The 16,583-nt window shown below is 43.8% G+C and overlaps 1 protein-coding gene across 1 annotated transcript in view; it reads right to left on the bottom strand.

The window, feature by feature from the left end:
• The window catches only part of LOC144791138 (cytochrome P450 2J2-like), a 409,659-nt gene extending 403,846 nt beyond the window's left edge, over positions 1 to 5,813 (bottom strand). Inside the window, exon 1 of the mRNA XM_078665797.1 lies at positions 5,215 to 5,813. Coding sequence (XP_078521923.1) covers positions 5,215 to 5,391 — 177 coding nt within the window. The 5' untranslated portion in view covers positions 5,392 to 5,813. The remainder of the gene's footprint in view (positions 1 to 5,214) is intronic.
• Between the last annotated feature and the right edge of the window lie 10,770 nt (positions 5,814 to 16,583).

Below are 16,583 nucleotides of genomic sequence, written 5' to 3'. Positions count from 1 at the left end.
ACACTATGACTGCTTTCCAAGTGTAAGCCTAAGTGTGCAGCATATTTTACTTTGATGTCTTGGGGCAAATTAGTTGCGGGAAGGAGCTGGGCCTTAAAGGGGTAGGGGCTAGGAGCAGCTCTATTGGCTGATCGCCCAATCAGAATCCTGGGGCTGTTAGGCCCATTCCATCTAGATGGAACTCCATCAATGGGAATCACAGGCATTGGGTCCTCCCTGTTCCTCTTTGAACTCCGCTGTATACAAAAGAAAGGAAAGAGGCTGCAGATTGGAGAACATACAGGCTACATGTGGGAGATGTCATCCCAACCTTACCTAAAAGGGAATCCTTCCTATTTGATAAAAGGACTCTCACCCATTGGAACTCACTAGTGGCATGCTTCACCATTGAGTTCTCACCCAGACACCTGTTGTGTCTGGGAGGGCTTGAGCTTCAGAAGAAGGGAGCTCTTACTAGGTTTACTCTTGGTGATGGGATCTGCACAAAAAATAAAACTATCTCAAGTCGCCTCTTCACAATTTCTTCAGAGTACTCGGACACGATTAAAGCAAAGATGATGGTACCAACAGAGACAGTTAGTGATCCCCTGCATCTAGAATGAGTCTGCATGTTTCAGCCGCTAGTGTTCACCATTGTTGAGCCCAAGTGGGTCTCGTCACTTTCCTTAGGACCTCAAATAACAGATCCCTGAGATTGTACGAGAGGGGATTTCCCCTATACCATGACTTTCAACTTACTAAATGCAGTCACACTTGAAACTGTGCTTAGGGCAAACACATGCAGTCATGCAAGTCATACTTTCACACCAACAGGATTTATTGGCTCTTCTGTCACCATAACCAAGGGCATCCTGTGCCCCATGAGGTATTTCAAGCGAGACTAATCCTGTAATCAAACAATCATCAAGGGATAACGTCCAGGCTTTTGTACCTACTTCCACCTCCAAATCCCTACATATTGAAAGGCAGATTTACAAGCCCCTTGCGCTGCCAGTATGTCACTTTCTGTGATGCACTTGTAGCGCATTTCTCTGCCCCATATTTATATGGACAGGAAAATCCACCCTGTGTGCCTTTTCCTGTCCTTGTAAATACGACTCCTTTACACACAGCACTTTGCGTGAAAGGGTCGTTCCATGGGTATTGCCACGCAATATCTATGGAACCAGACACATTTACAGATTTAGGAGGAATCGTAAACCTGGAAATGCATCAGGTGTAGCGAAGCGCAACAAGGTGAAATGTTTTAATTTCTCCTTGATTTTTTTCTCTTTTAATACGTGCTGCATTCTACAGCATGCATTGAAAGAGGATAATGCATGTAGTGATTGTTTTTGTGCAGGAAGAAGCACCTTCCTGCACAAAACAATCTCCCCATGACACAGGCATCCTTGCACCATGGTTTAAGGGTGCCTGCGCCGGCGCAGGGGAGAGCACAGGAATGCGACATATCATTGTAAATATGTCGCATTCCTGTGCTCTGAAAGTGCTGCAGCGTTGCGCAGCCAGTGGGCCTGCGGTGCCGTACTGCGGCACTTTCTTGTAAATCTGCCCCTAAATATGGCCAAAGTGTGGCAGCAGATTCAGGGGCTGTGGTCAGATCGACCAGGCAATATGAAAAACCCAATCTGTACTTATATTTATATATTAATATATATTATATTTTTAACATCTCCTTCAGGCACAATCCGGATTCTGTGCACTCTAGAATTAGGACTTCATGTAGGATGAACTGTGCTCCTGCACAGTGACAGATGGATTGCATAGCACGTCTTGTTAGTAGAACCTTACTTCTAGCACCTGGGCTGTATAGCTGGTCAAACTGGCAGTCAGGCAGCTACTTATATGCTGTCCTTTCTAATTTCAGACTTATTTCTAATGTGAAAAATGCCTGGCAGTTGTAGAACCTAAGTAAAGAATTCAGTGGCTAGTGTGTTAGATGGTGCTGAGTTCTGCCCTCTTCCTTTGTGCATTGGATTCCAAATTCACATAATCTAAGGGCCTCTTTTATGAGGCCTTGCGTCAGTTTTGCGCTTCCGATGCGTCACTTTTTGTGACGCATCGGCGGCGTAAAACATGCCTCCTGTTGCGCACTATTTACAAAGTGACGCATCTAAGCAGATGCGTCACTTTGTAAACCCCTGCGCTACATTATACCTGCGTCAGGTATAATGTATGCAGAGGGGGCGTTCCCCTGCAAAAAGCCTCGTAATAGTGACGCAGTGAAATCTATGAGATTTCACTGCATCACTTTTAGGACGCTGTAGCGTCAAAATCTTGCGCCTGCCTCACAGCAGGCGTAAGACTGACGCAAGCCCTTTCACATGGGGCTTTCCCCATGTGAAAGGATGCATTGCTGGAGTTGCGTCACTTTTGTGACACACCCCAGCAATGCGTCACTTTTGCGCTTACAGATACGTCAGAAATACTGACGTATCTGTAACTCCTTGCGACATGATGCGTCATACTGTAAATATGACGCTTCATTGGTGCCGCAAGGAGGACGCAGTAAAAAGTTACGCATCGCTGTTTTCATGCAGCGATGCGTCACTTTTCATAAATGAGGCCCTAAATCTTTAACCTGGTGTGTCGAGTGGAAACAGAGACTGACTAAATTGCTGAGACAGATGCTCCTTTTACTACCCTGCACATTTAAATGAGGTGTGCAGGGATGGCTGTGAGAGGGGAAGCATCTTTATTCATGGTAACTCTGTTGTGGAAGACACAGCACACAGGGCGTCGTGCACAACAGAGCAGGAGAAACAGGATTTTAGCTTTAGTAACCCTAAACCCATTAATCATATCATTCAGATACTTTATCCATCACTCACTCATAGTGCCCACTTTACAAAGATACATTTACACTTGTATGATACTTTTGTGTATGTTTACACCTTCATATAGGTGTAACTCTAAAGTGTTTTGCTATTCACCATTTCTGAGTGGAGATTTACAACTAGGTACAGACTTACATTTCTCCACCCCATCAAATGAGGGGTTGTGACCTCCTTAAACAGAATTTATGAGTGTAAAGTTACTACTAGTAACTTTACACCTGTTGGTGGAGATCTCCCTATGGGAAAGTATGTGGAAAATTCATAAAGTTTATTATTCCTAAAAATTCTATATATTTTAATGGCTGATATAAATGTAAATTCATGTATGCATTGTGACATCTTTATGAAGTATTTACTTTCTAGGGCAAACATTTTTTCGCAGGAAAGATGCACTTAAAATCTGCAAAGAACGCTTTACGCTCATCTGCGCTACTTTTAATCCCAGGGCGTTCTATGGGTGGTATTTTTGCGTTCCAAAGCAACCACCCATGTTTGACTCAGAGCCAGATCTGCAAACATTATTAGACCGGACTTTGTCTAAAAAAAAAAAATAACATATCTTGCGCCAAGCTCAAACTCTGAGAAATGCAGTCATTTCTTCAAATATTTCCCACATTGCATGTGTGCTGCATTGTACAGCACACACTTAATGTGTGAAATGTAAAAAATGTTTTATTAACCTTGAGATTTTGTGCTGGAAATGCATCCTTCTAGTTCAGGACCTTTGGCAGACATGATGCACACAGCTTTGCGCTATGGTGCAAAGGTGCGTGTGTGCATGCCGATCGGCTGCATCCTTGTGTGCGAGCACAGGAGAGTAAAAACGCAGCACAGCGACCGTGGTGGCTGGGCTGCTTTGAGCAATTTTTAAAGAAATGTGCCTCTAATTTACGTTTGAAGAATGCTAAGGTACCCAGCTGTATTGTGTTAGCTTCATAAATATGAACATGCAAGACCCAATGCAACTCCGCCGAGAAATACCCCCCCATAGCCACAAAAACAGTACTTTGCTCAATATAGGCCAGCGTTCGAAGTGAGCTGGCAGCTGGAGGTTAAATGTCTAAACTTCATTCTGATGACATAGCAATCAGTAGTTAAATAAATTTAGGGGCTGATTTACAAGCCCCTTGCGCCTCTTTTACGCCGCTGTTGCGTCACTTTTGTGACGCAGCGGCGGCGCATCAGATGCACCATGCTGCGGGGTATTTACAATGTGACGCATCTGGGAGATGCGTCACGTCGTAAAGCCGTGCGCCAGAAGTAGGTGTTCCTGTACAGGGGGAAGGGGGGGGGGGGGGCGTTCAGGCACAGAAACACCTCCTAAAAGTGGCTGAGTAAAATCTACAAGCTTTCACTCAGTCACTTTTGAGCCCATGCTGCGTCAAAACCCTGTGCCAGCATTAACAAGATAGCCCCCCCCCCCCCCCAAGCATTGCTGGAGCTGCGTCGCACGTGCGACGCAACTCCAGCAATGCGCCGCCTTCACGGCACAGATGCGTCACGCACCTGTGCCGTTTTTGCCCCATGGTGTGCAGCATAGTAAATGCGGCGCATCCATGGTGGCGGAGGCATGGTGCACAATAACTGGCGCATCCCTGCTGATATGCAGGGATGCGCCAGTTATTATAAATCTGCCCGTAAGTACTTTTGCGGTGTTGGAAACACACGAGCCACCTCCCGTTCACCACAATTTTCGATGTATTCTGCATTAAAATCAGAAAACCTAAATTATATAAAACTAAAAAAATTAACAATACATCAATGAAGCGAAAAAACATTTTACATGTACAGTTGCGTAAAGCCCAGAAGTGCATGTGTTAAGTTTGTCATTGTAAACCACATCTGAAGTAGGCATGGTGTCTGCTACAGCACTACAGATCCGTCACTGACTTCACAATTGTACATATTAGGCTTATGCCGCCATGCCAAATGATCATCCATGTATAGGCTCCACTGGCGCCATCATACATGAAGTGACTTCTTGCCATCCTCTGGCCCTAATTCTGATTTCCCCACCAATCCCCATTTTGGCGCAAATATGAGTCTGTGTCTGGATTAAGATTGTAATTTGTGCCGTAAATGCATACTAACACTTTTCTAAACCGTGCTCATTTTGCAAGGCAAAACCTGGTTTAATTTGTTCAAACATTGCACCATCTCAGTTTGCATACCTTGGAAGTGGGGACAAATACAGTATTAAGGCCTTAGCCACCATTTATAGCAGCGCAAACCGAATGGTGAGGGTATGCTACTCCCAGCTCAAACTGCACCCTGCGGTATGAGTATTTTCCAGGTGTGGTATTACCCCAAGTGATAGAAAGCAGCTTGGAATAAGCCCCTGTGCCTTGCTCCACATTCACCCCTTTTCCCAGCATACCTGCATGAGAGTCTCATGGTGCAGACTGAAGTTTAGCGCCCACATGCTTCCAATGATAGGGAGTGGAGTTGGTCCAGGTGGATACTTCCTCGCCTCCCACTGTAGATTTAGAAACTGCCCCAGGAGCAGGACCACAGCCAGGGCGACTAGCGCCCACGTGACCTCCATCGCGTCCATCCTGTTAGGAGCTTTATCCGGAGCTGAACCCGCAAACTCTATACCCGTACCGTCTCTCAGTCAGGTGAATCACTCTTCCTTCTTTTTCTCTTAATGCGAAACAGTCACAGTGCAGACGTGTAAACAAGGACTGGTGACGTCTGGGAGAGGCGCCAGGTTGGTTAAAACTGCCTAAGGTCCATTCCAGACGGGTCACTCTGTCCAGCATTTAACTTCTTCGCCCCATGGGTGTTGCAGCACAGCTATGAAGTGTGGCACAGCTTGGATGAGTAATTCTTCGTGAGGTCAAGGCATCAGAACTAAAAAGGAAAATGTAGATTAGTGTCTTCGGGGTGGTATGGAACAACAAAAACAATTTCTTCAGTCTGGGACAATTGTGAGCATTGTGGTCATAACATCGCTCGCCACCGAAGGACGAGACTACAGTAGATTCTACGTAAGATCATATAATATAGGATGCAGAGGTGTGACACGTTTAATGCCAATGAGTCAGACAAACTTGGCAGCATTGACAGGGACAAGGCGTGACACACATGGTTTGATCTGCAAATAACCATTGAAGCGGCCATCCAGTGTAAAAAAACAACAACATTTGTTTGCCAAGTTCTAGGTCTTTATTTCAATTTCAATTTAATTTTATTGATATCAATCTTTTACGAGATCAACAATTGTACATAATTCTGTTTATATACATAAAACTCTTGCATAAAATATTTTAGCTGAGTATAAAAATCACATTTAAAATGAAAATAGAACACATTTCATAAATTTGTACAATTTATAGCAAACACATTTATTTGGTGGACTTTTTGAAAAAAACGATTACATTGGTAGAGGAGGAAAGGATATATCTAAAAACTATAGGTTTTATACAATGGTTTCGATCCCCTAATACCTCCTTGTTTGAACATAATTCTAAGATATGTGCTAGGTCCTGGTTTCCGTGATTGCATTTATCACATACCCCACTATCATCGTCAAGTTTATTCCAGTGTCTTGTCAAAACCTTTAAAGGAAGTATACCTAAGCGCAACATGGTGATACACCTCCTAATATTATGTTCCAAGGTAAAGCTTGTATATTGTGTAGGGAATTTAAACTTGATTGTAGAATTGATAGGGTTGTAGCGAGATAACTGTAGGCAGTATGCAGGCTTTAGGGGTTGTGGCGCCCTGTGCGACAATCTTTGTTGGCGCCCCACCCCTCAAACAAACATAATTTTTTGTGTTGAGTTGTATGGTTTCTCAACCGCATATTAAATATATACCGGATACATTTTAGAGTATATAAAATGTATGCTCAAATATTATGTAAATTAAATAAGGATTAGCTGGGGAACACATGTTATGACACAGCACTTGGTGCTCCTTTGATTTGCAGCACTCTTTGCTTTCATAAGGCACATCAACGAGTCTTCCGGTGAGGCTGAGCACCTTGTCCTCTCCTACAGTGTGTCACTAGTGCTACTTATATGCCTATTACCCATTGCTGCTCCCCACAGGTACATCACTATGATGCAAACTCGAGTATTTTACTGCTGCGCTTCACCCTGTCCTCACTAAGACACATCACGTTCTGCTTTCTGTTGTGCATCTTACTTTGTGCCACTGATCCATACTCCCCTATGCAACCTGTTGAACAGGTTTGTGTATAAATGTTTGTCTTTTTTCCCTTTTTAATAACTGTATGTGTGGTGGTTTGTGTTCATGGTCATCTGTTTGACTTGAGAAAAAATGGTCTTTGTGGGTGTTTTCCTGGGTCCTTGTACCATTCCATGTTGCACCAATTTGTGCCTCTTTGTGCATGCAACTGAAAAACAATTCTGATAGTTTGTTAATGCTATTTTGACTGAGTGTTAAAACACAAATTGAAGTTCCACATACATGACAGAACACAGGATGTACAGGACACAGAAAAAGAAAGAAATTAACAGCCATGGTCTGAACACATTTTTAAAATAGAAAGTTGCTCATTATCATATATATTATTTTTAACTGGACAATTTTTGCTTAAGATAAAAAGTTGACCTACTCTGACTTTTCATATGCTGTAGAGAGCGGAGCTCGGCTCTCTGTGCCCAGAGATCAATTAAATGAAAAATCCCAGAATGTTCTGACTCTGACTCCTAAGCAAAGCAAAATAGGTCTCCAACCTTTTCTGTAGTGAGAGCTACTTCTGATTAGTGAAAATCCTGATGAGCTGCCGAAAACCAAGCATTGTTCCCAGAGACCCCCCAATGCCAAGCTTCATTGACTTTCACAGTGCACACGCACTGTTAAGTGTACAACTCCCAACCCAGGATTCATATGTTCCTGTTGCAAACAATGCTGTGTAATGTAGAGTGCCCTAGGCTGGTAGGATGCCTCAATTGCTTAAGGTCCTGCCCATAGAGCTACAGGAACGGGTTTGAATTCCAGAAGGGCCTACTTTGCCTGTCATCCTTACAAGGCTCATAATGTGTTTTCTGTCCTGTAACCTTGACATCTGTCATTCAAGCACCTGATGCAGTCTCTTTGTTTAGTTGACCAAATTTATTTGCTACTGTTCACGTCAGAACAGGCTACAGGCGATATAACAAGCAGGGGTCACGGCAACATTTTGTCACAGTGAAGTAACACCATCAAATCTCCTGGTGCTCTGGTTTTGAAAAATGTGTAAGGTGATCTGGGTTAGACTGGGGCGTCTAAGGCGACTCTCAATAGGAGAATATATGAAGCTTGGCAGTCAGAGGTCAGCAGCAGATCCTTTGGAGGGGAAACATCCTTTACCACGCAACTTTTACCACGCAGTGCTTTTACAACGCAGGTTTTACAATGAAAACCATTACAACGCATTGCACTGGGGGGCACTCTAGGATAGGGAATAGTTCTAATTTACTATCCAACACCTTCCCTACTATCCACGGGGACTGGAGTTGGAATAGTAAATTAAACTATTCACTATCCAGCACCACCCAAAGCAATGCTTTGTAAAGGCTTGCGTTGTAAAACTTGTGTTGTTACAGCATGCGTGGTAAAAGCATGCGTTGTAACAACGTACATCCCCTTTGGAGGGCCAGAGAGGAAGCTTGTCGCAGCCTTGCCTTGAATTAGTTCAGGCAAACAGCAGACAGGTGCATTTTGTAAACGCCACCACCTGAGCAATGCACACAATACCATAGTGTTGTAACTCTGCCACTCCAGTGGTGCACATTATAACACAGTGCCAGATTGTGTGCACTTTATGCCACAGTGTTGTAACTGCGACATCTGAATTGCAGAGCTCTTTAGTCAGCCGTCCGTTGCCTGGACCAGTGCAGATTGTAACACTGAGTTGCTACTTCTCCACCTGGACTTTAGCCCACATCGTAATGTAGTCTATTCCTCCAGCCCCCTAAAAAGATCCTTGTCTGGGTTTTTAGTGACAAAAAGCTAGTGTGCCTGGTTTGCTTTTAAGAAACATCTGGGGGTCGTTAAAGAGAAAAAACGCCTAGATTAAATAACACACAAAATATATCTCTATCCGCCATCGGGCTGTTGTAATTTAGCAGCGATTAGGTTAAGCATTAGCAGAAGACATCTTGTATTTAGAGACTATCTTGTACGTTGTGTGGAATGCATTTTGTATTTCTGGCAGCCATTTTGTTTGCCATGTGCTCGCCATGTGCTCTGTCCTACCTTCCTGTCAACTGCTCTTAAAATCTGCCTAGAGACGAGATATATTTAGCCTCTTCTGCTTCGCACATGCTCAGTTGAGCTTACAGCTGTCCTTAACTTGTAACTGTCAGGATGTGTCCACCAGAATTAGCTAACTGTCAGCCCCTCCCACTTGTTGCCAGCACACTCTCTGTATGACCTTGTATGTATTTGAAACCAGCATTTTGTACTTGTACCGCCTTCATTTGAGCCCCTGTGTGGGTATAAAAGGACCTAGCTCCTTCCAGTCAGTGTGCTACTTCATACATTGCCGAAGGGTGTTGTGTGCATGTAGTTCCACCTCATGAGGTTTAATAAACTCTGTCTTTTCTATTCCAGTTTCTGTGCCAACTTCTTCCCATTGGTCTGAGGACTCTGTGCAGAGAAGGGCGAATCCCTTGCTGAGGCTCACCACCACATATTGGCGCTTCCAACACGGGGCTCATCGGCGACTCGGATGCCCGAAGGACTGGTCGAGATGACGGATTGGAATCTTGCTTTGGACACGATCGCTGCCTGATGAGACCCAAGTCTTGGCACCCACGGCGTTTTTCCTTTCTTTCTTATCTGACCATCCAGGTGGCGCCGGTCCTCGACTGAGATCTCTTCTGTTGATTCGCCGTGCAGTGACCATTTGGTCGATTTGAGAACTTGGCAGTTGGAACCTGGACAGCATTTGATTGGTAAGAGCCGTTCTGCGGCACTTACTGTTGGTTTGACGCCTTTGATTGGTAAGGTAGTTTAGTAACACTTACTGCGGCTTTGTTTGTACGATTGAAGTCTGTTTGACAATTATATATGTATTGCAATTCATATAGGCAGGTAATGAGGAGATTGTTCTCTATTTAACTTTGTTTTAACGGCGCAACATACCAAGAGTACTTTAAGCGATACTTTGATCATAACACTGCATATTCTGCACTATTTTTGGCATGCCTGTTTCAAGCACACTACATAAGATGTGTTGCTTTTGTGGTGGTACCAATTTGAGACTCGACGAAGCACAACCGCACCCCCTCCCCCGCCTAATAGGGACATGTATGTTAGGTATGGTATTTCTTCCATAATGTACAGCACGTTATGGAATAAATATACTAGTAAAGATCCTGAGTTGCAGTATGTGGAGCAACGGATGTTTAAGCGAAAGGCTAGGCAAGATATGTTTGACTGTGTACGAATGTGGGAGAAAGAAGTGCATGAACGAATGAAGCGTGAGCAAGCCTTCATTGAAAAAGAACAGCGTAAGAGTATCCATGCGAAAGCATTGGAAATAAAAAATAGGGAAATGAAAGAAATTAAAGAGAGGGACGATATGGAGCGTCATTTACAGGTAAATGGGCAATACACTGTTCGTAGACCTCTTTATCCTATTCTTAATACACCCCAAGATGACTCTCTCTTATTAGATCGTTGTTCACCTCTGTATACTCTTCCTTCTGCTCCTTATGAGTTAGATGAGGACTCTTCTACAGACCAGGACAAAGCTAGAGAAACTCGCTCAATGTTATCTGCTGAACGTGCGTCTCAGATTAGATCTGCTGCGCCTAAAGCCGTTCGTAGTACTACTGCTGCTTCTGAACTTCTAGATAGTATAAAAAGTTGGCAGAAAAGGGAGCAGATATATTTAACTGAGGTATTTGCTGCAGAGGTTATTGAACGATTTAGGAAACATTCGGTAGAAATGGAGCCCGATGATGTAGCAGCTGATTGTAAACAATTACGTGACGGTCTTTTTGTCTTTTCCCAGGTACCTGACACGATCAGACGCTTGGTTAAAGTGCGTATTGATGCAGCCCGTTTGCGAGAGGAAAAAAAGGAAGCAGATGCAGCTGCACAAACATCCCACGTCAGCATGGCACAAACTTCTACTCTTGAAACAGATAAGAATGTTGTAATTAATGTGAAACCCATGCGGGAAGCCGCGCCTTTATGTTCCTCCTAAAGGAATGGGTACAAATGATGATAAGACTTCTACAGATGCTAAAGGTTATTTTATTTATAATTGGGTTTACACTCCTTGGAATAGAGCAGATGTTATGGCCCTTAAAAATGCATTTCCTTATCCGCGAAAGATTCCAGCAGCCTTTTATGAGGAAGTTGAGGGTGCAATTAGTTCTTGTACTATGACTTTGCCTGATATTGATTTGTATTTTAGATTAATATTACCGCCTGATATGTGGAGAACTGTGCGTAAAGTTGATGATCGTGCGACATTTGAAGCATTATGGAAAGATCTAGAGCAGTTTGATGAAGATAGAGAACCTGCACACGAACCGTGTCAGTTAATTTTAAATCTTTCGGAAGCTATATTAGTTAAGCTAAAGACGATTATTCCCCCTAAAAAGATAGATTGGACTGTATTAGCGTTGTGTAAGCAAAAGGCAGATGAATCAGTTTCAGATTTCTTTACACGCTTTGAAGAGGCATTCCACGATTTTAGTGTCCAGTCATTGACAGACGACATGGGTAGGCATCTGTTTGTCGATAAATATGTCGCAAACCTTTTGCCAGGAATAGCTAGTCGCCTGAAGTCCAGTGAGAGTTCATGGACTACCTCTTCTCCGGTTTCTCTCCTAATTATGGCTCAGTATTATGAGCGACAAGAATTAGAAGCTAAAAATAATGAAGATAAAAAGTCTAAAGAGTTGAAAACAAAGGTTATGTTAGCTGAAGCTTATGGCCCACCTTCTAGAGGTAATGATAGAGGCGGACGTGGATCTTATGGTTCGTCTTTTCCTTCTTATACTCGTTCGAATTTATCTGTTGATCAGTGTGCGTACTGCAAGAAATTTGGACATTGGCTTTCGGATTGTCCAGCACTGCATGCTCAGCAGTGTCCACGTGGTCGGGGACAAATGAGAAATCGCTCAGGCTATTAAGGGCCTAGAGGAAGCACAAATGATCGCGCTAGGTTTGATGCAAATACACATGGGCAGGATGGGTTTAACACTTTTGATAGAAGGAAACAATATCAAATGTCCGACTATGTGCCGTCTGATTTTCAAGATTCAGCTTATGCATAGGATTCCCTAGGATGGGGTAAGGAATCAGTTGAAGTTCCAGTAGATCAGAGGGGTCCCTATGTTACAGCACATGTTTTGGGTTCTACTGATCAGTTTCTGGTTGATACAGGAGCTACTTGTAGCACTTGTCTAAACAATTGGTTCCAAGGGCTCCCCTGTCTGGCTTACCCATTACATCGATAGGTTTTGATGGAACACATTCCCTTAGCCCATTGTCACAACCATTTGCATTTCAAGTTTACTGCTCCATGTCCGTTTTTGCTTTCTCCAAACACACCAGATAATATTGTGGGTCTTGATATGCTTAAATATTTCAGGGCTACGATGCGATGTTCTCCGGAAGGAGTACGGGTTATATTGAATGACAACTACCCTGTGATTGAGAGATCTTGTATTGTTAAAGAGGACATTGCACTAGCCTCACTCCCTAGTACTTTGTGGGCTACTTCAGACACCGATGTAGGGCAAATGGTTATTCCGCCAGTGCATATTAGTGTCAAGGAGGGTGCTTCTTTGCCAAGACTGCCTCAGTGTAAAATTTCTAAAGAATGAAAAGAAGCACTTACACGCATTGTTCATGATTTGATTAAAGTGGGGGTTGTGGAAGAAGTACCTTACAATGTTTGCAATAGTTCGATTCTTCCCATTTTGAAAAAAGATACTGACACTAAGATTTACAGAGTTATCAATGACTTGAGAGAAGTAAACAAGATTGTAGTACCGCAGTACCCTGTGGTTTCTGACATAACGACACTACTTACTTTGGTTCCTCTGACAGCAACTACATTCCCTGTTATAGACTTGAAGAACGCTTTCTTTTCAATCCCTATTCATCCTGATAGCCGATATTTGTTCGGGTTCACTTTGAATAACCAATCATATAGATTTTGTAGAGGACCTCAAGGCTTTACTGAGAGTCCTAGTAGTTACAGTCAAGCATTGAAGAGACAGCTTGATTCCTTTACTTTACCTGAAGGAGTGGCTCTCATACAATATGTCGATGACATCTTGTTGGCAGCTGGTACGCGTGAGCAGTGTGAAAAAATTACTTTGTCTTTGCTTTCTTTTCTTGCTACACACCATTTTTTTTTAAAACATATTTTTTATTAGCAAGTAATTCCACAGTACATCTTAAAAAGTAGTATACCATGTAAGCATCTCATGACATTGTCGGACACATCTCTGTTGATCCCATCTACACAGTTATTGCGCGTTTACTCTTGGAAAGTGCTAAAGCCGGCCTGAAGCAGTCATCTGCATACATCTTGTTACATGCAATAGAGTAAATAGGACCCTCCGATGATACAGCTAGCATACATGCCCTTGACAGGAGACAACTTGGTATTTGACACCCCTGCTCAGTCTATACCATGTCTATACGTCACATAACGTGTGAGTCATTTTCTTTTAACTAAAACTCCCACAACAATAACCACAGTCCCCACCCACACCCTCCCCCCTCAGGCTTGGCGACTAATAATTGCATAATCAAGTATCTAGTCCATGATCGCTAGGTTCCCTTTTGGTTCGCGTAAACATCAAGCCACTGGTCCATAGTGACACTCCTGTCCATGCCCCGAGACCCTAGGACCCGTATGCCTCTACCCTGCACCGGTTAACACACGTTCCGTCTTACGCATCAAATTCCATTATGTCTAGTGCCTCCAACTCCTCCAGTAATTGGTACCACTCCAGTGATATAGGCGTCTTGCGCAACCCTCGCTGCTCTTCCCTGTGCAGCTCTGCGCCCTCCGCTCTTCCCCACCTCAAAAACTCATCATGCCAGGCCTTCAGCGATAGTGCCCTGCTAGCTTTCCAATGCATTGTTAGGTTTTCGCTTAGCTAAGATGAGTTCCAGGTTGTTAAACTTTGTGACCGGACTACCTTTCTTCCTTTTAGTGCCCAACCCTAGTAGACAGTACACTGGGCTATCATTGCTCCACACCGGCGTTATCTTAGTTAGTATCATGCTAACTGCCCCCCAATAACGCCGTAGCCTTGGGCAATTCCACAACATGCGCATCAAATCCGCCGCCTGTGTATGGCAGCGCGGGCACATACCTGAGTGGCCTGGGAACATACGACTCAGTTTGTATGGCGTCAGATATGCCCTATGCAGAAGCATAAGTTAGATGAACTTAAATTTTGGGTTCCTTGACACCTTCCTAGGGTATTCCATCAACACATCCCACTCCTTATCGCTAAAAGCTCGTCCTACGTCCATTTCCCACTTTTCCCGTAAAAACCCGAGGGGCACTGCTGCCACCACCCTTATGCCTCTGTACAACCACCTGGTGAGGTGTCCGCCAGTGCCCATCAGGTGCTGCATCGTGACCAGTGCATACGTGTCCGGTTCCACCCCCTCTGGTGCCCATGATTGAAACGGATGTGAGTCGCGCTTGCTAGGCTGTACCCTGTGATTGCATGTTTGCTGTGAAACTTTCTTTTAATCTTGTTACTTTCGTTAGAAAACTAGTTTTACCTGCATTATTATTTGCGCGAACCTCTCCCGTCTCACGTCTCCCGCTCCGACCCCGGTTCACCGCAGCTGAGGCTGATTGAGTGGAGGGCGGACCGGGCTGAGAAAGACACACCCCCCCTGACACCGCCTCGCTGGTACATATGAGGACATACCAAGACCACGCACAGCGGGCGCGCCGGTGACGCGCCGAAGGCGCGCAAAAGGGAAGCCTGTCTGCGCCCGTCTGCGCTGGGACCGGGCCTAGGGCCATACCCCCTGTACAAAATGACCAAAAAAGCCAAAATAAGGAGATGATAAGATATTCCCTAGAGGAACTAACCTCACTAAAACGCAGTCCATGCTGCAGTCCACTCGCACCACCATTGGAAACTAAACACTGCTCGAAATGTCATCTCAGTTTTGAATATACACACTGCACTAGTATGTCATCACGAAATTTGTTTGCCACAGCGGAATCAAAAATATTTAGAGCAGGTCTTATCAACAAGCGCTCCTTAGTTAATCATAACTCAGAAACTGCAGATCTTATAGATGCTCAGAATCTAGACCTACTTTTCATCAGGGAGACCTGGGCAGACGAAGCATCAGATACGGACCTATTACTAGCAATCCCAGAAGGCTACGCAATTATTAGAGCAGACAGAAAAATGAAACGGGGGGGGGGGCTAAGCCATCATTGCCAGGAACGAGCTAATGATGAAGGGTTGCATCTCAGGCAGTAACCTAGATTGTGAGACCCTGTCGTTTAATATTAAACTAACTCAGAACTACACCTTTAATGGACTTTTGGTCTATAGACCGCCAAAAGCCAAAACCCCCCTAACACTGTCCTTAAGTTCCTTCTTAAAATCCAGCGTGAAACACCCGGATTTTATCATCCTGGGGGATTTTAACCTTCACCTTGAAAATAAAGACAGCACAGGAACAGCACTATTGACGGATTCACTTTCCAATTTGGCCCTGGAAAAACTAGTGCTTAACGACACCCATAAAGCAGGACACACTTTGGACGGTATTTTTACCTCCAACAAAAATATTAACGTCACTGAACATCTCCCCGTTCCCTGGTCGGACCCTAAAGCCATTATTTTTATACTACAATTAGAGAACTCTGAAGGGATACGGACCTCTCCTATAGCAGACACACCTACCACATATCTGGATTGGTCCAGGTTAGATATACAGAAATTAAAAGAACATCTGGCTTCTACCTCACCGATGCTAACTCTGGAAAGTAACGCGGCCACAGATCAAATCTCTAAATGGATAACAGCGGCCATAAAAATAGCAGTCCCTTTAAAAAAATCCACTTTTAGGAAAAAGCAACAAGGCTTTGGAGAGTCTGCTATGATCTAGACAGTAGAAAGGAATATAAAGCCTCCCTGAACACTTATAAAAAATTGATTTTATTAGCTAAAAGTTGTTACTTCATCCAAAAAATAGAGGAGGCAAAAAACTAGTCGAGAACTTTTTACCACTGTAAAAAAACTATCGAAAGTAAAGTCAGACAATAATTGCCACGAATTTCTTTAATACTCTGGGACAATTCTTTATTGACAAAGTGACATCTGTATATGAATCTTTTAAATCAGTGATCCCACAAGCCCCCACGTCCGAAAACTCGGACCTAAGGAAAGAATTGTGCCTCAGTACAGACAGTACACCATCTTTCAATTTCCTCCCCCCAGAGTTGGACCAAGTACATCAGGTTATTATGTCAACCAAATCAGGAGCACTGGTGGACCCTTGCCCTCCAAAAAATGTCCACCTTTTTTCCGAGCTTCTTAGTGGGCAACTAGTCTGGCTCATGGGTCACATAGTGAATTCAGGCACCTATCCAGCACTTTGGAAATCAACATCGGTACTACCCCTTCTCAAAAAACCCAACCTAGACCCAGCGGAACCCGGAAACTACAGAACAATAGCCAGAATTCCTTTCGGCGCCAAGGTCCTAGAGAAATTATTGAACAAACAACTAGTTCAATTTATTGACAAAGCAGATATCCTTGATCC

This window comes from Lissotriton helveticus, chromosome 11 (assembly GCF_964261635.1).
Source record: "Lissotriton helveticus chromosome 11, aLisHel1.1, whole genome shotgun sequence".
Lineage (NCBI taxonomy): Eukaryota > Metazoa > Chordata > Amphibia > Caudata > Salamandridae > Lissotriton > Lissotriton helveticus.
This window is presented reverse-complemented; position numbering and strand designations above follow the sequence as displayed.